This window comes from Colius striatus, chromosome 1 (assembly GCF_028858725.1).
Source record: "Colius striatus isolate bColStr4 chromosome 1, bColStr4.1.hap1, whole genome shotgun sequence".
NCBI classification, from domain to species: Eukaryota; Metazoa; Chordata; class Aves; order Coliiformes; family Coliidae; genus Colius; species Colius striatus.
This window is the reverse complement of record NC_084759.1, coordinates 58,660,498-58,677,086: the sequence shown is the minus strand read 5'-3', so window position 1 is coordinate 58,677,086 and position 16,589 is coordinate 58,660,498. Positions and strand designations below refer to the sequence as shown.

Below are 16,589 nucleotides of genomic sequence, written 5' to 3'. Positions count from 1 at the left end.
TACATTAACTCTTAGTCCAGGATTATATACTGCTGAACACGTGAACTATCTCCCACCTTTTACAGCATCATGTCTAACAACAACCACTACTGCAAGTACTATTTTGACTCTTTAGGGTACTTTTTATCAAAAATGAGAATAAAAAGCCCAATGCTATGTCTCATTTCTCACATTGCAATGGCTTAAACAAACAATGAAAAAATAGGGGTATCTTCTGATCTTAACAGCCATTATTTACTACAATTATTCAATGTTCTACATAAAGCTGCATGATTAAACAATGCAGAGTAACAGGAAAATTATGAAAAAATTCAGTTGGGCATGAACCACTTATAGTTTCAAAAGGGCTGTTATCTAATTCGTTTTACTATTAGAGTCAAGATTACACTTGCCCAAAGAAAACATGACAAATTCACTTATTGATGTTACTGGAATATCTTCTCATCAACATTTGACTAAGCCAGAAATTTACAACAGAGGAAATTTACAATAGAGGACAACTTCTGTCTTCCTGAGTCATGTACAGATGATCTTTCAAGGTCCCTTCCAATCCCTGAGATTCTGTGATTCTATGATGAGTTTGATGCAGTAGAAATTCACCCCTAGTTTAACCTGTCAACCAAGAAGCGTCTAGCCCACTGAACCACTACACCGAGGAGTTTAAGGCTAGAAATATTTGGCCTAAACTCTAGATAACACAAGATACAATCTACTCTATGCAGGCAGAGCAAAGCTTTATTGATAACAGCAGCTTTATGCAAATATTCAGCTATAAATTGCTTCTAAAGACTTGGCACTACAGTGTTCAGACATCTATTTAGAAACACTATTTTGTTCATCAGATATCTTATCAGATAAAGCTTTGTTCATGTGAATCCAATTATTCAGGTTTTTGCTAAGTTCTTTCCTGTTGGAGCTTCTTGCAAAGTGACTTCAAACTGCTTCATTTTCTAAATAAACTTAGTGATTTCAAACAACTTTTGCTAAAACAGGAATAAGTCAGTGATTGGGAGCTCAGAATTCTTTTTGTCTTCAGAGGATTTATAGTATAGAATGTAACCGTTCCCCTCATCAGCTTTCAAGTGGGTAGGGTAATTTTTAGGAAAGCAACTTAGCCTCAGGTTTCTTCAGAGCTAGTGCATTACAGAATTCTGTATAACACCAGAAGTGCTGACATTTTTAAGGATTACTGAACAATAGTTTGAAATATTGGGTTTAAGAAAAAAATCAGAATCAAGTAATTTTTTTTCTGAAAAAAAATAATGCAGTAAACTTGTATTTATAGGCTGCAATTCTAGAACTGCTATTTTATTCAAGTGCTAGTCAGAATAAGAGATAGAAAAGTTGTGAGGAAAACCCATGGGCAAAATGCTTAAATATGAAAAACACAAACCACTCATTTTCTATAACTTTATTCACAATCTTTTTATAGTTACTCAATCTTAGTGAGTAAACTTAATCAATTTAAGAGTCAGAGTCAACTTAAGAGAAGATCGTTAATGGCTGAAAAAGGCTTTTTTCATTTCAGTGATACCTCTTCTGAAGGACTGAAAAAAGAAAGGCAAATTATATAAATCAGGAATGTTTTGATTCCAAACAAGTCTGAATTAATAAGTTTTAAGATACTCCCAAAATTTCCTGGAAAAACAAGTTTCCCCTTATATGAAACATTTGGAGTGTATTCAGTCTTAGAAACTCCATTTAGATATCTATATGCAGCTCTTTACATTAAAGTTGTTACTGTTAAAGTGACTGTAGAGTCATCACAGTTTAAGAAGACCCAAATGTGGTTCAGTTCACTCCGAAACACAAATGTATATATATCCCTACATGTACATCTGTGCATAGGGACTCAATCTCCTTTGATTGCAAATGGGAGCTAAGACCATCATGCTATGTGAAGACACATGCAAAGACCTAATTTTAGGTGTTGAGTTTTGAATCTTATTCTTGGTTTTAAAGCATTCAAAATTTTGTGTCTTAATAATATGAAGTAAATATCAAAATGAAAATATCAATTGCACATAGTGATATTTGATCAAAATTAATATATCCCATAATAAAAGTATAATTTTATGAAAACCTTTTTTCATGAAGAAAAAACGTTTCCTCGGGAAAAAACAAAACAAAACAAAAAAAACCCAAACCTCAAACCTACTCTAGTTCACAGAAGATGGAAAAACAACTATGAACTTTCCTTCCTTTTTCTTCTTTAAGACAATAATCATAATGAACACTCTGATCTTGCTAAGAAAGTGTATATGTACTCTAGAATTAGATCCTCAAGAGCAGGTACTCAATAGTAACAAAAATTCAGAGCTCATTGAAAAGTTAGGACACAAATGTTAACTGTTGGAGAAAGAATCTCAACAGTAAAGAGGCATTAAAATAAGAAAAATATTAATGCTAAATATAAAGTTGTTTTCCTACCTGTGTGCAGACAAATTACTGAGGTACAAGGTGTACTTTTCTTCAGCAGAGAGCCCATCCATCATCAAGTAAAAAACATGAAAATTACTCTGGTTGAGAGGCTGCATAATGACACGAGACTTCTCCAACATGTATGTATAAATCCTAGCTGATTGAGAAACAAACAAATAAATTCATCATTATATTGATTGCTCTAAATTTATCTATTTTAAACCATTCATCACCGCAACAGTGAAGAATAAACAGGATTTCTTATAAAAGTTTGAGGTCAAAATATAAAAAAAAAAAATCATTCATTCTACCATGGTTTTCTATATAAATCACATTTAAAGCCCTAATTCCATTAAAAATGGAACTAATACCTTACTTACTGTTTCACACTATATTTAAAATTACTTAATTTAAAGATAATTATGTTGATTTGTACTCTCACTTATTTAAGAAAGGAGTCGTCATATCTGGCAAGATTTTCTAAGATACGGGCTATTAATCATTTCACCAGCCATCTGAGCATTAGTATCTTTTCTAAGCTTCTTAATGGAGAGAGAAAGATGTGAGAGACTTCAGACACCTTGGAAAAAGTGCTCCTTGAAATAATTTTCTCTTTCTTGTTTGCTAATCAAGAACACTAAGATGAATAGTTTAGATAAACCACCTAATTCCTAGATGGCTACCTCTAGACTGCTAGAAAGAGACAAATCATCTGCAGAACTGGTCATAAATAAGCTCACTAACCTATGCCTGAGGATACATGGGCATTTCAGAAGAGCTACGATGAGCTGACCAGATAAGAAGCCATATGAATCAGCACATCTGGGAAGGTGAAGGAGCATGAACCTGTCCACAGTTTGCTTACAGAAGTGCTGATTACAGAATTGTACAATAACCTCAGGCCCACTAAGGTTCTGAAAGAGGCAAAGCACAGATGTAAAGTAAATATTGGATCATCAGAACCATTCACTTGCTTCACCAGTCTTACAGGCATTTTAGAGGTACATGTGAAGAGATAGGGAGATTTGCTGTTTTGGGTAGATTACTCCTTAGCCCTCCATTGAACATATAGCACCATGCAGTTCCAGATGCAACTGTCAACCTAGGATTTTAGCTACAGAGGAGATAGGAGTAACAGAGAAGAGTTGTACAGCTGACTTGCTGAACAAGAGGACATGATCTGGCCCATTTAATCGTCCTACAAAAAAAGAAGTGAACTCCTGCTACTTTGAGGTTCATATTATGAGCAAATGTGTATCAACCATCTAGTCTTCTGTTGTTACACTACAGAAGAAAAGAACTGTGCTGGAAACAAAAGAACACACTTGGGAAATTATTAAGCTGGCAGCAGGATGTGCTTCTCGCTCCAGTAACTTTGCAGCACACTGCAAATTGAAGCAATGCAGTCTTAACTTATCACAGTAGGACTGGTCCAGACACACACACTCATCAGAATCAATCATTATCTTTTTGCCATTCCTACAAGGTAAAACAGAATAGATAAACCTCAAGGATGATTTCCATCTTTTATTGTGCTTTTAAATTATTTCTCAATAAAACTGACCCTACCATCAATTAATTTACTAATTAGTAATCTTTGATTACTTTTTTGTGTATACAATGATCTTCACTAAGGCTTGCATAACTATCATTCAGGCATTTTCAACATCGATTGATTAATAAAAGCGTGAAAAATGTTACTGGAGATCATCTATCAGATAAATTAATCAAATTAACTTTAATGACAGGCAACACCACTTATTTCGATGATACAATTTAATTTAGCCCTTTACAGGTGCTTAAAGTCACCCACTTTAATGAGGGTAAATACGGTTCATCTCAATTAGCATCTCCAGCAATGGGAAGAGCTATTAAGAAAAGTTGAATTTCTGATCATAAAGAATCAGACACACCAGTGTCATAATGGAGCTAAAGTAACTTTAAAATAAAACTATCATGGTAATATGCTTTTCTACAAAGTGAAGCGACATGTTCATTAATCTACGTGTGAAATAGCTATGTGTGAAATAAAATGAAAAAATAATAGAGTTCCAGAGTGAGTCTGCCATTTTTGTGCAATGATAACTGTGCACAATGGCACAACGAAATTTGTACTTCCTTTAACAGACGACTTGATCTACCGAGCAGCTACAAAGTCAGCAAGCAGACTTTGTATTGAAAATGTGGCCAATGAAATCTTTCTGGCAGCTGCTCATTCTTTGAAACTACATTGCTTTTTCTCAAAAAACATGCTGTCTTAAACACAGCTATTGCTAAAGTCAAAATAACATTTGAAAGTTCAGAGCTGAAACATGGTACAAAAACACATCAGAGACCTTAGCTGGACACAGTCTTTCTTATACCAAAAAAGGAAGTTCATGTCTGAAACGTTTTATTTTATTAAAAGTGCCTATAACAAACACAGGTGAATACACATTCTTCTTCTTTTTAAAAACCAAATTAGATCCTTCCATTTGAGTGCAAGTTAGAAAAAATAAAATAAAATCAGGCCCTGTTTTTCAAAAAGTGAAGACTGAGAAAAGCAAAACCTGAAAAGTAAGGCAGGAAAATCTGGAGAATAAGATTGTCAGGCTTGATGTTCTTTTCCTAAGTTGCTTTTTTAGTAATTTGAGGAAATTGCCAGAAGCCTTACCTTTCACCTTAGGAATTATGTCACCTTACCTGAAGACCATTTACTCTCTCCCTTTCAAATAGAAATAAAATGCAGTAGTTTTAACTTCTGGAAATAAATAAATGGTCTTTTACTACATTGATGTGGATCATCATCTAGGAATGATCATGATTTTTAGCAAAAGGTCAGACTTGGAGTTCTGTTAGATAGGAATTTATTTTTATTTTAGTGACATCATTGGGCTGTAGTTTATTTTGTATTGTTCTGATGTAAGTTTTTTTTACTAGTTCCCACTGCTTTGTCTTATCCAGTCACAAAGAACAGTGACGTAACCTGGATTATACCTTCTCAATTTGTTTGATAGGGCTAAAGCAATGAAAGCTACCTTGCCACAAAGCCACTTGTCATAGAAAAACTCCCATTTGAACCCAACATCGCAGCACACCTCATCAGAAATAAATCAGAGAAGACGTACAAAACCTCTACAAATAGCTGTACTAGCTTTGCGTAGAACTACACTCAAGAGCTCCATCCTTGTTTTCAAAACTTCTTGGTAAACATCCAGTTTAGGAGAAAAACCAAATCAAGCCTCTAGATTAGCATTCTGAGGAATGTTTCCATTATTTTGGTATATTGGACTTTCCACTACAAGAATAATCCTTATGTGACAGAAGTGCAAGCATTTCCAGGGTCTAGGCATAAAAGAACTTCAGCATGAACAAAAAGCTGACAGTGCTTCACTGATGTCCACACAAAAACGCAAGCAATGCTACCTTGAGCTTTCCCTCTATAATAAAAACGTACACATCTACTTTGCATGTCTCTTCCTTCGTAAACTGTTCTGGCTTTCTGCCCTTAAGGTCTATCTTTGAAGGACTTTAAACAACCTAAAACCTTTCACTGAGGCAGTCTAGTGTCACTTATTATTTTGTTTACAAACCAGACGTATTTAGCCCAGTTTGCCTCACTGAGTTATAAAGTCATGTCTCAGCAGAATCAGGTGCTCTGCATATTTACCTTTTTTTTTCATTCATGTTTAAACAGTGCAAGACAGTAAATACTGCTGCAAATGATCATGCAAATAGATACAGAGAATTACTGGATGGGATTTAAACCTGCAAAAGACAATATGACTGATTCTTTTCTCATGTACAGTGGCATAAATCTGGGACATTTTCACTCAGAAGTGATGCTTGTATTTTGTTTGCCCTAAACAGATGAGTTTAGGACTTATTAAAGGGTTACTTAAAATATTCACAAATGCACAAAATAATCTGTTACTTTTATTTCTTAGTAAAGTGATGCACAGGGAAATTATTTCCTGGGAAATAGAAGAGGAATCAGTGGTGTCAGGTTTGGGGTTTTTTGTCTTTCTCTGCCACCTAGTGTTTATACAGAGCAGGGCTCTCCCTTTCAATACTGCACACGACTCTCGTTAAGATATGAAGTCACGTGCTATTAAACATAATTCGCCTAAGACTACCTAAACCCCACTTGCCTCTTTCATATACTTCAAAGGCATGGATGCCTAACTATATGTATGGCACATAGGGATACCCAATCTACTAGTCTGTGAGTGATATCAAAATAAACAAGTTAAATGATATTTACCTGCAATTAATGTTTTTTTCTTCTCACAAAACTGTAGTTCAAAATATTTTATAAAACAGCTGGAAAAGTCACTCAAGGGTGTCTTAGCATGTCCAAAGGCCTCCAGGATACAATTTACCTGTGAGATGATGATAAAGAAGTAATAAGAGAGGAAATAAACAACAAGATCATCATCAATAGCAAGATTGGTTTGTTATCAATAACTGAGGATTAAAAAAATCCATTAAAAAATCCTTGATAGTTCTTTTTTCTCAGTAGAAATTAAAATAGGATAGCTCAAAAGGGGGGGGGGGGGGGGAAGTGCTGCCAGAATAGGGGAAATTGTAAATAGAAGGTGGAAGACAATGCCTCACACGTGACCTGTATCTTTACCAGTAGTTTGGGCACAAGTAACAAGAATAACGTTCCAAGCACTGGAACACTTAGCAAAACAATTAGAGTCATTGAAGGCAGCTACGTTTGTAAAGTCACAGTCCATCAATAGTAATAATCAATCAAAGGAATTTACCAGCTTTATATGATGCTAGAAATGGCATCAATTATTGATTTTAAATACAGTTACTTCAGCATTGTAGCAGTGGAAAACTGAGGAAAAAATATTCAGACTTTTTTACAGCATCTGTCATGCATTTCCATGTTACATCTCCATGGTCTCAGCAATTATTTGAAAAAAATGCATCTTAAAAGAAGTATTGAATATGTCACCATTATTCCATATTTTATCTGTATTTAGCTTTCTGAGTATTATTAGTTTCTTATACCCTGAAAGATTTCCTTCTTTACTTTTCACTTTTCATCCTAAGAAATTGATTGCATTGTGGCCCAAACACATTGTTGTTCTGATATAACAGTGGTTTGCAGAAGTGGGCTGGGGAGGGAAGAGGGCTGCAAAATGGCACAGATAATGTATGACTCCAATAACAAAGAAGGAAGCTCTAAAAATCCAACCCTTCAGATTTATTAATTAAACCACCTATTTGTGCAGTAGGTGGCAGCAGCAAACTGGTCAGCCTAGTTTTGCATCCACTCTAGTAGTGTTGTTCAGGATGTATTTGCTCATTAGGATAATTCAGCACTTTGTTTAACTCATGTAGTTTTATTAATTCTAATGATGCCATGCATAATTGCAGCAGGAATGAATTCAGGCTATTGTGTTCATCAAAGCGCCTTAAAAGGCAATTAAACAAAAATCCCTACTTGATTCCCCATCAGTAGGATCTGCCACATCTACCTTCACTGTCAAAAATGTGTCTCATCTAAGCTAGTTACAAGGGAACTTCCTATAATCAAAAGGCAGCTCATTTTTCTGAGTATGTGACGATTCTCTTCCACTTGCATTAACTAATAATGTCCATGGACACATATGACTATATCTGTACTATTAAACTGAACTGTGAGGGTGACAGAGCACTGGACAGGCTGCCCAGATGGGTTGTTGAGTCTCCTTCTCTGGGGACATTCAAAACCCACCTGGATGAGTTCCTGTGTGACCTACTCTAGGAGGTCCTCCTCTAGCAGGGGGGTTGGCCTAGATGATTTTTCACTTCCAGCCTTTGAGATTCCCTATGTGTGTGTGTGTGTGTGTATGAATATCTCTAAACTCAATGGCAAGTGGCATGACGAGGTTCATGTTCAGACATCTAACACCTCTTTGTCTGACGAATAGAGTGGACATATTGTTGTGAATGGTCCCTGGCAAACATTATCCTCTGAACTGTTGCTAGGAAACCTCTTAAGATTTAAACTGTGTTGGGGAACAGAGTAACAAGCACATATATGTTGCTGTTCAGTTTACTACACAGATGTAGAGAAGGTTAAAGTAGTCTACAAAGTCAATTTATTTTAGATGGAGAAAAACAGGCATGGTCAACTTCTCCTCTACTGCTTCCTTTCCTTAACTGAGGGCAACATCTTATTTCATTTGTCTCTGGGAATTTTCCTGCAGTCAGGAGACAGATTACAGACAATACTACTTTCCACATCTCCTGATTCCAACTGTTGCCATATTTGTATCCAAAGCATAGTTTTCAGTGGCTTCTTCATGAAATTACTTATTAGTTCTTCTACTCACTACTTAATCTAAACTTTAGGAAAGAAAAGGACATGGAGGACCTGGCCTAAATTTTATAGTTATACTTGAATATCTATGGCCTGATATTACTATAAGTCTGTTATGGTAGTATATAAAAAAAAAAAAATCACAGTAGAAATAGATGTCACTTGTAGATCTAGCTTCTGGATTTAAAATAAAGTATGCTGTTCCTATATAGCAGTATTACTGTAACACTTTATATACTTTAAAAATTAAATTAAAGAAGTTAAAAAACACAAAACCTAACATTGTCATGTGAAACCTAGATTAAATGTGTCAGTTTAGGAATATTGTCAATGAATCAGAAGACACTGTGAAAAATACTTTAACATGGCAATTATATAACTACCCAAAGTAAAGCTACAGCTTATGCAGTTATGGCATTTTCAGTGTCATCAGGGTGTTTTAATATCTTCAAAAAACACAAATGCAACACTTTTCTAAAATCTACCCAGAATCCATAGAACTCTTATTACTTTAACAGTTGGAATGTACCAAATATGAACCAGTGTATATGTAGTCCTCTCACATCCCAAAATTCCTAATCTGTAGGTCACCTGTTAGTGTCAGCTGTACTTCTGATGCTACCTTCTTTCTGGACTAAATAATTCATAACTCAAGAAGGAAGCAGTGCTTTTTGAACGATGTGTTTTATGCTATTAAAAAAATCTCACAATGAATGATTCTAGAGGTCTGTTGGGTGTCATGCATGTGGCAAACAGAAGCTAAAAAAAACACCAACCAGTACCTTATGTTGACTTTAAGTGCTGTAGAGGAAGGTCACCAAAGTAAGTTAGAGTCTAAACATATTTTTCTTAGTATGAAATTCAGACCTGAACTATGACATTGCAGACTGTGCTAAAACATTCTGTGCAACTGTGTCTCTGAGCTGGATTGTCAGATGACAAGTTTCATCGGGAAAGGTAATTTTAAAAAATAATTTGAATTGGTAATCTAGGGTTAAGCATAACTTAATGTCAGTATGAAACTTTAAACTGGTGTTACTGCTGTAAAAATGAAACATGGGTTGCAACTTTCAGTCAAATGAAAACAATGTGAAGGTGGTTCATATGATTTTGTGACATACATTGGACAGAAGTTGGTTCTGCTGTGGGGATTAAATATGACAGAGCAAATATTCAGAACTCTTGCCTATTTCATAAACATATTTAGTAAACAAACAATGGACCGCAGAACTTTGTTGAGTCCTTGGGGTTTTCCGGCAGTTTTCCAATTTCTGTATTTCCCGTTTTCTGTCTACTATTACTTCAGATGCCTCAGCACTTATTATACTGTCCAGAGAAGTACCACCAAAACCATACAGATAAATTTGTTTATTTATTGAAGGCAATTAGTACACACTTAGGAGACGGTACTTTACCACGCAAATACTTCCTACTCTCTGAAACAGTGCTTTCCAAAGTCACCTAAACAGAGAAACAAAACTGGCCTCCACTTTCAGATTCCTCTCACCACATCAGTGTGAGCTTAATCCTGCCCCTATTCAGGTTCATTCAGGGAAAGAAACATTCTTTGACTCCAATGGTGAAAAGAAACCCTTTATGAATTTCTGCATAGCAGATGTCTTTTTCCTTACAGCTCAAATGTCTTTGCCTGTCCACGAGGTTAGGTTTTTGCTTTGTTCTACTTAGTGGACAGAATGATACTTACATGTTTTATCTTTGTATCAAAGATATTTCTGCTGGAGCTGGCTCTGCAAGTGAGGTGCTTTACTATCTGTTTGCAGGCTTCCGTCTTCCCAGAACCACTTTCTCCACTGCAAGATGAGAGGCAAGAAAGAGAGGGGGAATCATTGTTACTTTCACATTTGATATGTTATTTATATTCTCTTCTAGCTCTGTTTGAATGGATTTAAGATATTTCAGTCAAACTTTTATTTAAAATAACAGAAAGTTTATGGATGGCAAATAATAAAGAACAGAATGTAGGAGATAGTCTGTGTTCATAATGACTGTCAGACCTGTCAAGCTATATTATCTTGTATCACAAGCCAAGCCAAACAAATCTAAAGCTTTCAAGTCATTTTGAAAGTATTTACAGTAAAGATTTTATCTTCTCCTTTATCTTCTGTCCAGCAAAGGAGCTTGCTTATGCTGCCTGGTTCTCTTTGCAGAAAGGGAAATACTACTGTGGTAATGATGGGAGCCAGAAGGAAAGGCAAGTGTAGAACACAATAGGAAGAAGGGAAAGTAAATAGGGAAAGAATAAGAAAGAAAAGAAAAAGCTTATTGATTTTACAACCTGCCCAGTTTCTGCAGTGTAATACACTCTGACTTCAGTGATCCTGTTTCACTTAAATTTTTGTTCATGGTGTGGAACAAATATTCCAAAGAAAGAGAATCTCTGAGGGGGGAAATGAGCAAAGAAAACAAAGGTAAAAGGCAATAAGAACAACGAAGGTGGGAAGAAACAACAAGAAAGTGGAGGGAAGGAGGAGGGAAGCAAACTCAGTAGTGCACTTTAGGCATGGAGAAGGAAGGAAAAGAAACAAAAGAGATGGAAAGGAAACTAGTGAAGTCTGACTAAGAAATTAATGCAAGAATTTCTTACTTGAATAATAAGAAGTTATTTTCCTTACAGACAACTGAAACAAAAAGAAGTTATTTGTTGCTCCTCCTTCATTTGCCTGCTTGATCAAGTTTAAAAGGCTGTTTCTATAACAGCCAATTAGATTTTTCACAAGTACAATGGCCGTGTTGACTGGTCAGTCTGTTATCCGTATAGTTTAGTTTCTGAAAATGAGAGGGTGGCAAAACACAGCATCTGTCTGGCCATTGCTTTATCTATTCAAATCTCACTTCCAAGGAGAAATCAGTTAAATAAAGGAAGAAACAAAAGACCAGAGGACAAAACAATCTTCATAATCCCCATACCATTTAATCTCATACAGCTTTTATGGGACATACACGCAGGTCTAGTGACTATCTTTTTTGTTTGCCTGGTAAACTGTAGTCTTGGGTGACAAGACAGATGTCTCATTACTATATGTGATATGTCAAACTGCTTCTATCTCTGTTATCCATGTTTCTGTAATGAGCTGTAGTCTCACCCTGGACTTAAAACTCCTCTTGGCATCAGTAGGAGGTTTGCGGTTCAAGAGTGCAAAGGTTTGCAACCAGGATTTATTATGCAAAGACCTCAAATAATAGGTCACAATGTCATATTTAAACCAAGTCGAAATCATGTGAAGTCAAGAAGGTCACTGTCACAAGCTAATATAAAACTAGCATCTCTACAGAAGGTTCTCCATAAGTGCATTATCCCTTGCTCAGATCATCAGCTTCTGACTTCCTGAGTTTTGAAAGTCAGTTGACAATTGATGACACCATCTAAAATCTGCATGCATCTCTGCCCTCTGAATCATGATTTCACTCTCCAAGTGCTAATAGTTAAGAAGTAGCATTGCCCTTCTGCTTTCTTAATGGTACTTTCCAAATTCGATGCTGCTTTTCCTGTTATCACTATCAGAAACAGAAAAAAAGTGAAATAGAGCCTTAGTCCTGTGATACTCCCTCCCTAGAAACATTTCATATTCTTGCAAATTACAGGTCTTATGCCTTTATTATCCAGAAAATCAGTGAGCTTACAGACAGATATAAATCTATCTTGCACCACTCTTCCTTTTGTCCACTCACATTGGCCAGTCCACTGGCACCTGTGTGTCATGATGATGAAATAATTTTCTCGGTCCACAACATATTTAATCCAAAAATCACAATTCCAATCTGCTATCACTATACCATATGTTAACACGATTAGCAACAGTAGCTCCCTGAACTTAAAACATCTCTGAGGTTTAGTACAGTCACAGTTACAAATTATGCCACTGAGCAGAAGTGTTCATATATCTTTCAAAATCTCATTTGAAAGAATTTGTTTGTAACAACTCAACGCTGGCCCAATGTGCACTGTCTTTTATATTCAGAAGATAAGTATTTGTATCCCTCTGAGGGCTGAACAGGATTTGATATTTAATGAATTGTTGCAGAATTTTATTAATATGTTTGCTTAAGCCCAACCTCATCTGCCAAAAATAGGTTCTTTAACAGAAGGCTTTTCCAGGAGTGGCAAGGTGGGACTAGTTTTTGGGTTTTTGTTTGTTGATTTGTGTTTGGTTTTTTTTTTTTCAATCTTTCTCTCAACTGGAGAAATTAGGGAGAAGGGAAAATGGATGCCAAAATAACATTCCATGCACCCTTGATTGTTTTTAAGTATTCCAAAGCAAGCATGCAAATCGTAATTGAAACCAGAAAAATACTTCCTTAAACAAAGGAATTGAAGTGTTAACCATGAGTTTACCCACTTAATTAATTTCTTTCACTTTTAAAATGAATCTATGTTTGTTTTTCACTGAAAGCTAATTGGCCCAGACAACACAGAACCATGCAAGGGTGCAAAAAGTGGACAGTTTCTGTCTCTTCCTGAATATATCTTCTCAAGATTGCTGTTTCCTGAATGCTGCAGTGACACAGCTACAAAGTTTTGACATTCTTAGTTCAACTGTTAATTTCACAGTGATTGACATATTTTCCAGTAGTGTCACAGCTTGTTGGCTAAAGTATTTGCTAATGTACAATTCAGAGGTTAGAATTCACTAGAACTTGATCGCTGAGTGTATTTCAAAGGGTGATGTTCACTCCCAGTGAAATACAGACTGAAGTGTTGAGAAATAAATGCCATGATAGGTGAAATTAATAATTCTTGATATTATTGTTCAGAATATTTGAGGCAGTAAATACTTTAATAATGAAAAAGTAATTGACCACCTTTGACACAGATCTTGTTTATTCCATTTCCTTTGAGGCTGAGTAAAATTTTTTAAATGTTCCCATCGTCTACAATATTGTTGCTATAACAATTTAATTCTGCTTAGAGAACAATTCCTCTTCTCTGTTTTAAATAACTGTTTCATCGTGGTATTTTTCAAAATGGAATGTATAATATAATTGTTATTTTCTTATAACTTTTGATTGGGCTGCCTTATCAAGGGAGAGGATAAGTTAGCATTGCAGCAGAAAAGCATTCTTCCACAGTAAAACTTCCTTAGAAGGCATTATGTAACAGGCAAAGCAAAGAAGGCTTATTTCAGATAAAGAAGGTTAAATTAGAGACAGCATACTTCAAGGGAAAGGCAAATGAACAGAGAATTTGGAATCCTACGCTCACCATGGGCTTTAGGCAAGTTCCAATAAGTTTTCTTGTTTTATTCCTCCTTTGGCTTTCTAGCTTTCCTATATGACTGATAGAAGGCCTGGTTGTCACTATTTATTAATATTTTGTTAACACAACCTTAATTACAACTCTAGTTGGTATTTCTTAAAAAATGCGTATAATAAGCAAAAAACAAGCTCTATGTGAGGGTGACAGAGCACTGGAACAAGCTGCCCACATGGGTTGTGAAGTCTCCTCTGGAGACATTCAAAATCCACTTGGACAACTCTAGGTGATCCTGCTCTGGCAGGGGGGTGGACTGGATGACCTTTTGAGGTCTCTTCCAACCCTTAAGATTCTGTGATTCTGTGATTTTTAAATAAAACATTCAGAAGTAAAATTTTTAGGAAAAAGTCCAATTTGCATAATGAAAATGCAAAAACATGTGAAGCAAAGAACACAACATGCTCTACAACCAGGGGAACTAAAGAAGCTACATCTTGTAAATTCACTGCATGTGGATTATCTTCCAGCTTTTCTGCTGTCTTGTGCCAGTCTAAGTGGGCCACTGGCACCAGCCATGCTGGGCAGCTCAGCAATAAGTATGTGCTCACCAGACAGTTGCCATGAGCTGCCTGTCTGTTCACTTTTAGCATAGCTGTTGCTGGAGTTACAATTGTCTTCATGAGAGCTCCCAAAACCCACAAAGCCTGTATGAACACCCTGGCTCTGAAATCACCATCTGTTAGCAGTCACAGTTGCAAAAGTTAATGGGTAAAGGCAGACTTACAGGGGACAGACAGAACCATCACATAGAAGTAGTTAACCAAGCAACAAAAGTCAGAAAACAGCAAACCCCAGGCAAAATTTTAAGAATTAATTCTTGCAAGTACTGAGAGGTACATTTCTCTTACCCTCAATTTCTGCATATTAGCCATTTTGTCTGTATCTTTATAATTTTTGCTTCCACATATATAATTGCTATCATTATCACAATCATTGGTGTGAAGTCAGGAGACTTCAACCGTATCTGGCTAAGGATACAATATAGAAATGGTCTAGACTTGAAGTTCTAAAAAACATGACTAGAGACAAGCAGAAGAAAATCAGTTAAAATCAAATAAAAATCAGATGGAAATGTAATGAGAATGAACATTCCAATAGCAGCATCATATACAATAAGCACAACTGCTCATATTTATAAAGATACTAATCTCACTGATGTGAGTTAGCAATATTTTTTCAAACTTTGTTGTAGAGGGTTGGGTACAGGCTTAAGTATGAAATAGTGCTGTGGACTTTGCCCTGCCAGAAACTAAACCTCTCCTGAACAAACACATGGGCTGAAAACTGAACTTATAATTTGAGGTTAGAGAGTAGAGTCTGGTAGTTTAGCAAAGGTTTCAAAACCATAGCTTTGGACTTAAGGAGTTAAGTTCCAACTTAAACAATTTCAGGTGCCTTCATCTCTTTTCATTATCATGTCTTAGGAAAATGTGGAAAGCAAAAAAGATCAGACTAAGAAAAGCAGTATCATTAAGGGCTACACTGCATACAAAATTTATTAGCACTGTTAAGTGTCCAGTAAAAGAATAATTCAAGAATCATTAGTAATGGCCACTAAACTCATGGGAAATATTTTTTTTAAATTAATCTTTGGTAGAAGAAAAATGAACTGAAAAAACATTGCTAAGAGAAAATAAAGTTTATCTTCAAGAAATAAACAAGCTACAGAGCTTCATGAGATAAAAAGTTTACTGTGAATCGAGGTTCATTTTCTGGTACTCTTTCCAGTCTTATCTTTTTGAAAAGATAATGGGTAATCTATGTACTGAAAATAAGAGTCATCTTTATATAAATTGCTGTTTATGACAAACTCAAACTTTTCAGGAGGAATTCAGATAACATTTATACTGCAGTCACTTGGTTCTTGCACATGAAAAGTAAAGTACTGCTATTGTACTAAACCTAGCTGCTCCATATTAAATTCCCCTGTACTCGACTTTGGTGAGGCTGCACCTTGAACACTGTGTCCAGTTTGGGCCCCTCTCTGCAAGAAGGACATTGAGGTGCTGGATCCAGAGGCAGGCTACCAAGCTAGTAAGGGATTTGGAGCATGTCTCATATGAGGAACAGCTGAGGGATCTGGGGTTGTTTAGCCTGGAGAAAAGAAGGCTCAGGGGAGACCTTATCACTCTCTACAACTACCTGAAAGGAAGCTGTAGCGAGGTGGAAGTCAGTCTGTTCTCTCTAGTAACAAGCAATAAGACAAGAGGAAACAGCCTCAAGTTGCAACAGGGGAGGTTCAGGGTGGATATTAGGAGGAATTTCTTTACTGAAAGGGTTGTCAGGCATTGGAACGGCCTGTCCAGAGAGGTGGTGGAGTCACCCTCTCTGGAGGGGTTTGAGACGGTTCGATGTTAGGGAAATGGTCTAGCGGTTGGTAAGGCTGGGACAAAGGCTGGACCTGATGATCTTAAAGGTCTCTTCCAGCGAAAATGATTGTATGATTGCATGATTCTATAACATGCACATCAAAACAGTAGCATTTCCTCATTGAAAATCTTTACAATAAAACTAAAGCATAATTGTGTTTATAAATTCTACTAAAAATTTCTTATAGTAGATGTAAAAATAAATATAGATTTTAGGGTTTTATTC

At 36.0% G+C, this 16,589-nt stretch overlaps 1 protein-coding gene across 1 annotated transcript in view; it reads right to left on the bottom strand.

Annotated features, from left to right (window-relative positions):
• Positions 1-16,589, bottom strand: part of MYO16 (myosin XVI) — a 374,343-nt gene that overhangs the window by 153,295 nt on the left and 204,459 nt on the right. The window contains exons 14-16 of the mRNA XM_061996543.1: positions 10,428-10,533; positions 6,665-6,782; positions 2,431-2,578 (exon numbers count right to left, since the gene is read on the bottom strand). Of these exons, the coding sequence (XP_061852527.1) occupies positions 2,431-2,578; positions 6,665-6,782; positions 10,428-10,533 (372 nt within the window). The remainder of the gene's footprint in view (positions 1-2,430; positions 2,579-6,664; positions 6,783-10,427; positions 10,534-16,589) is intronic.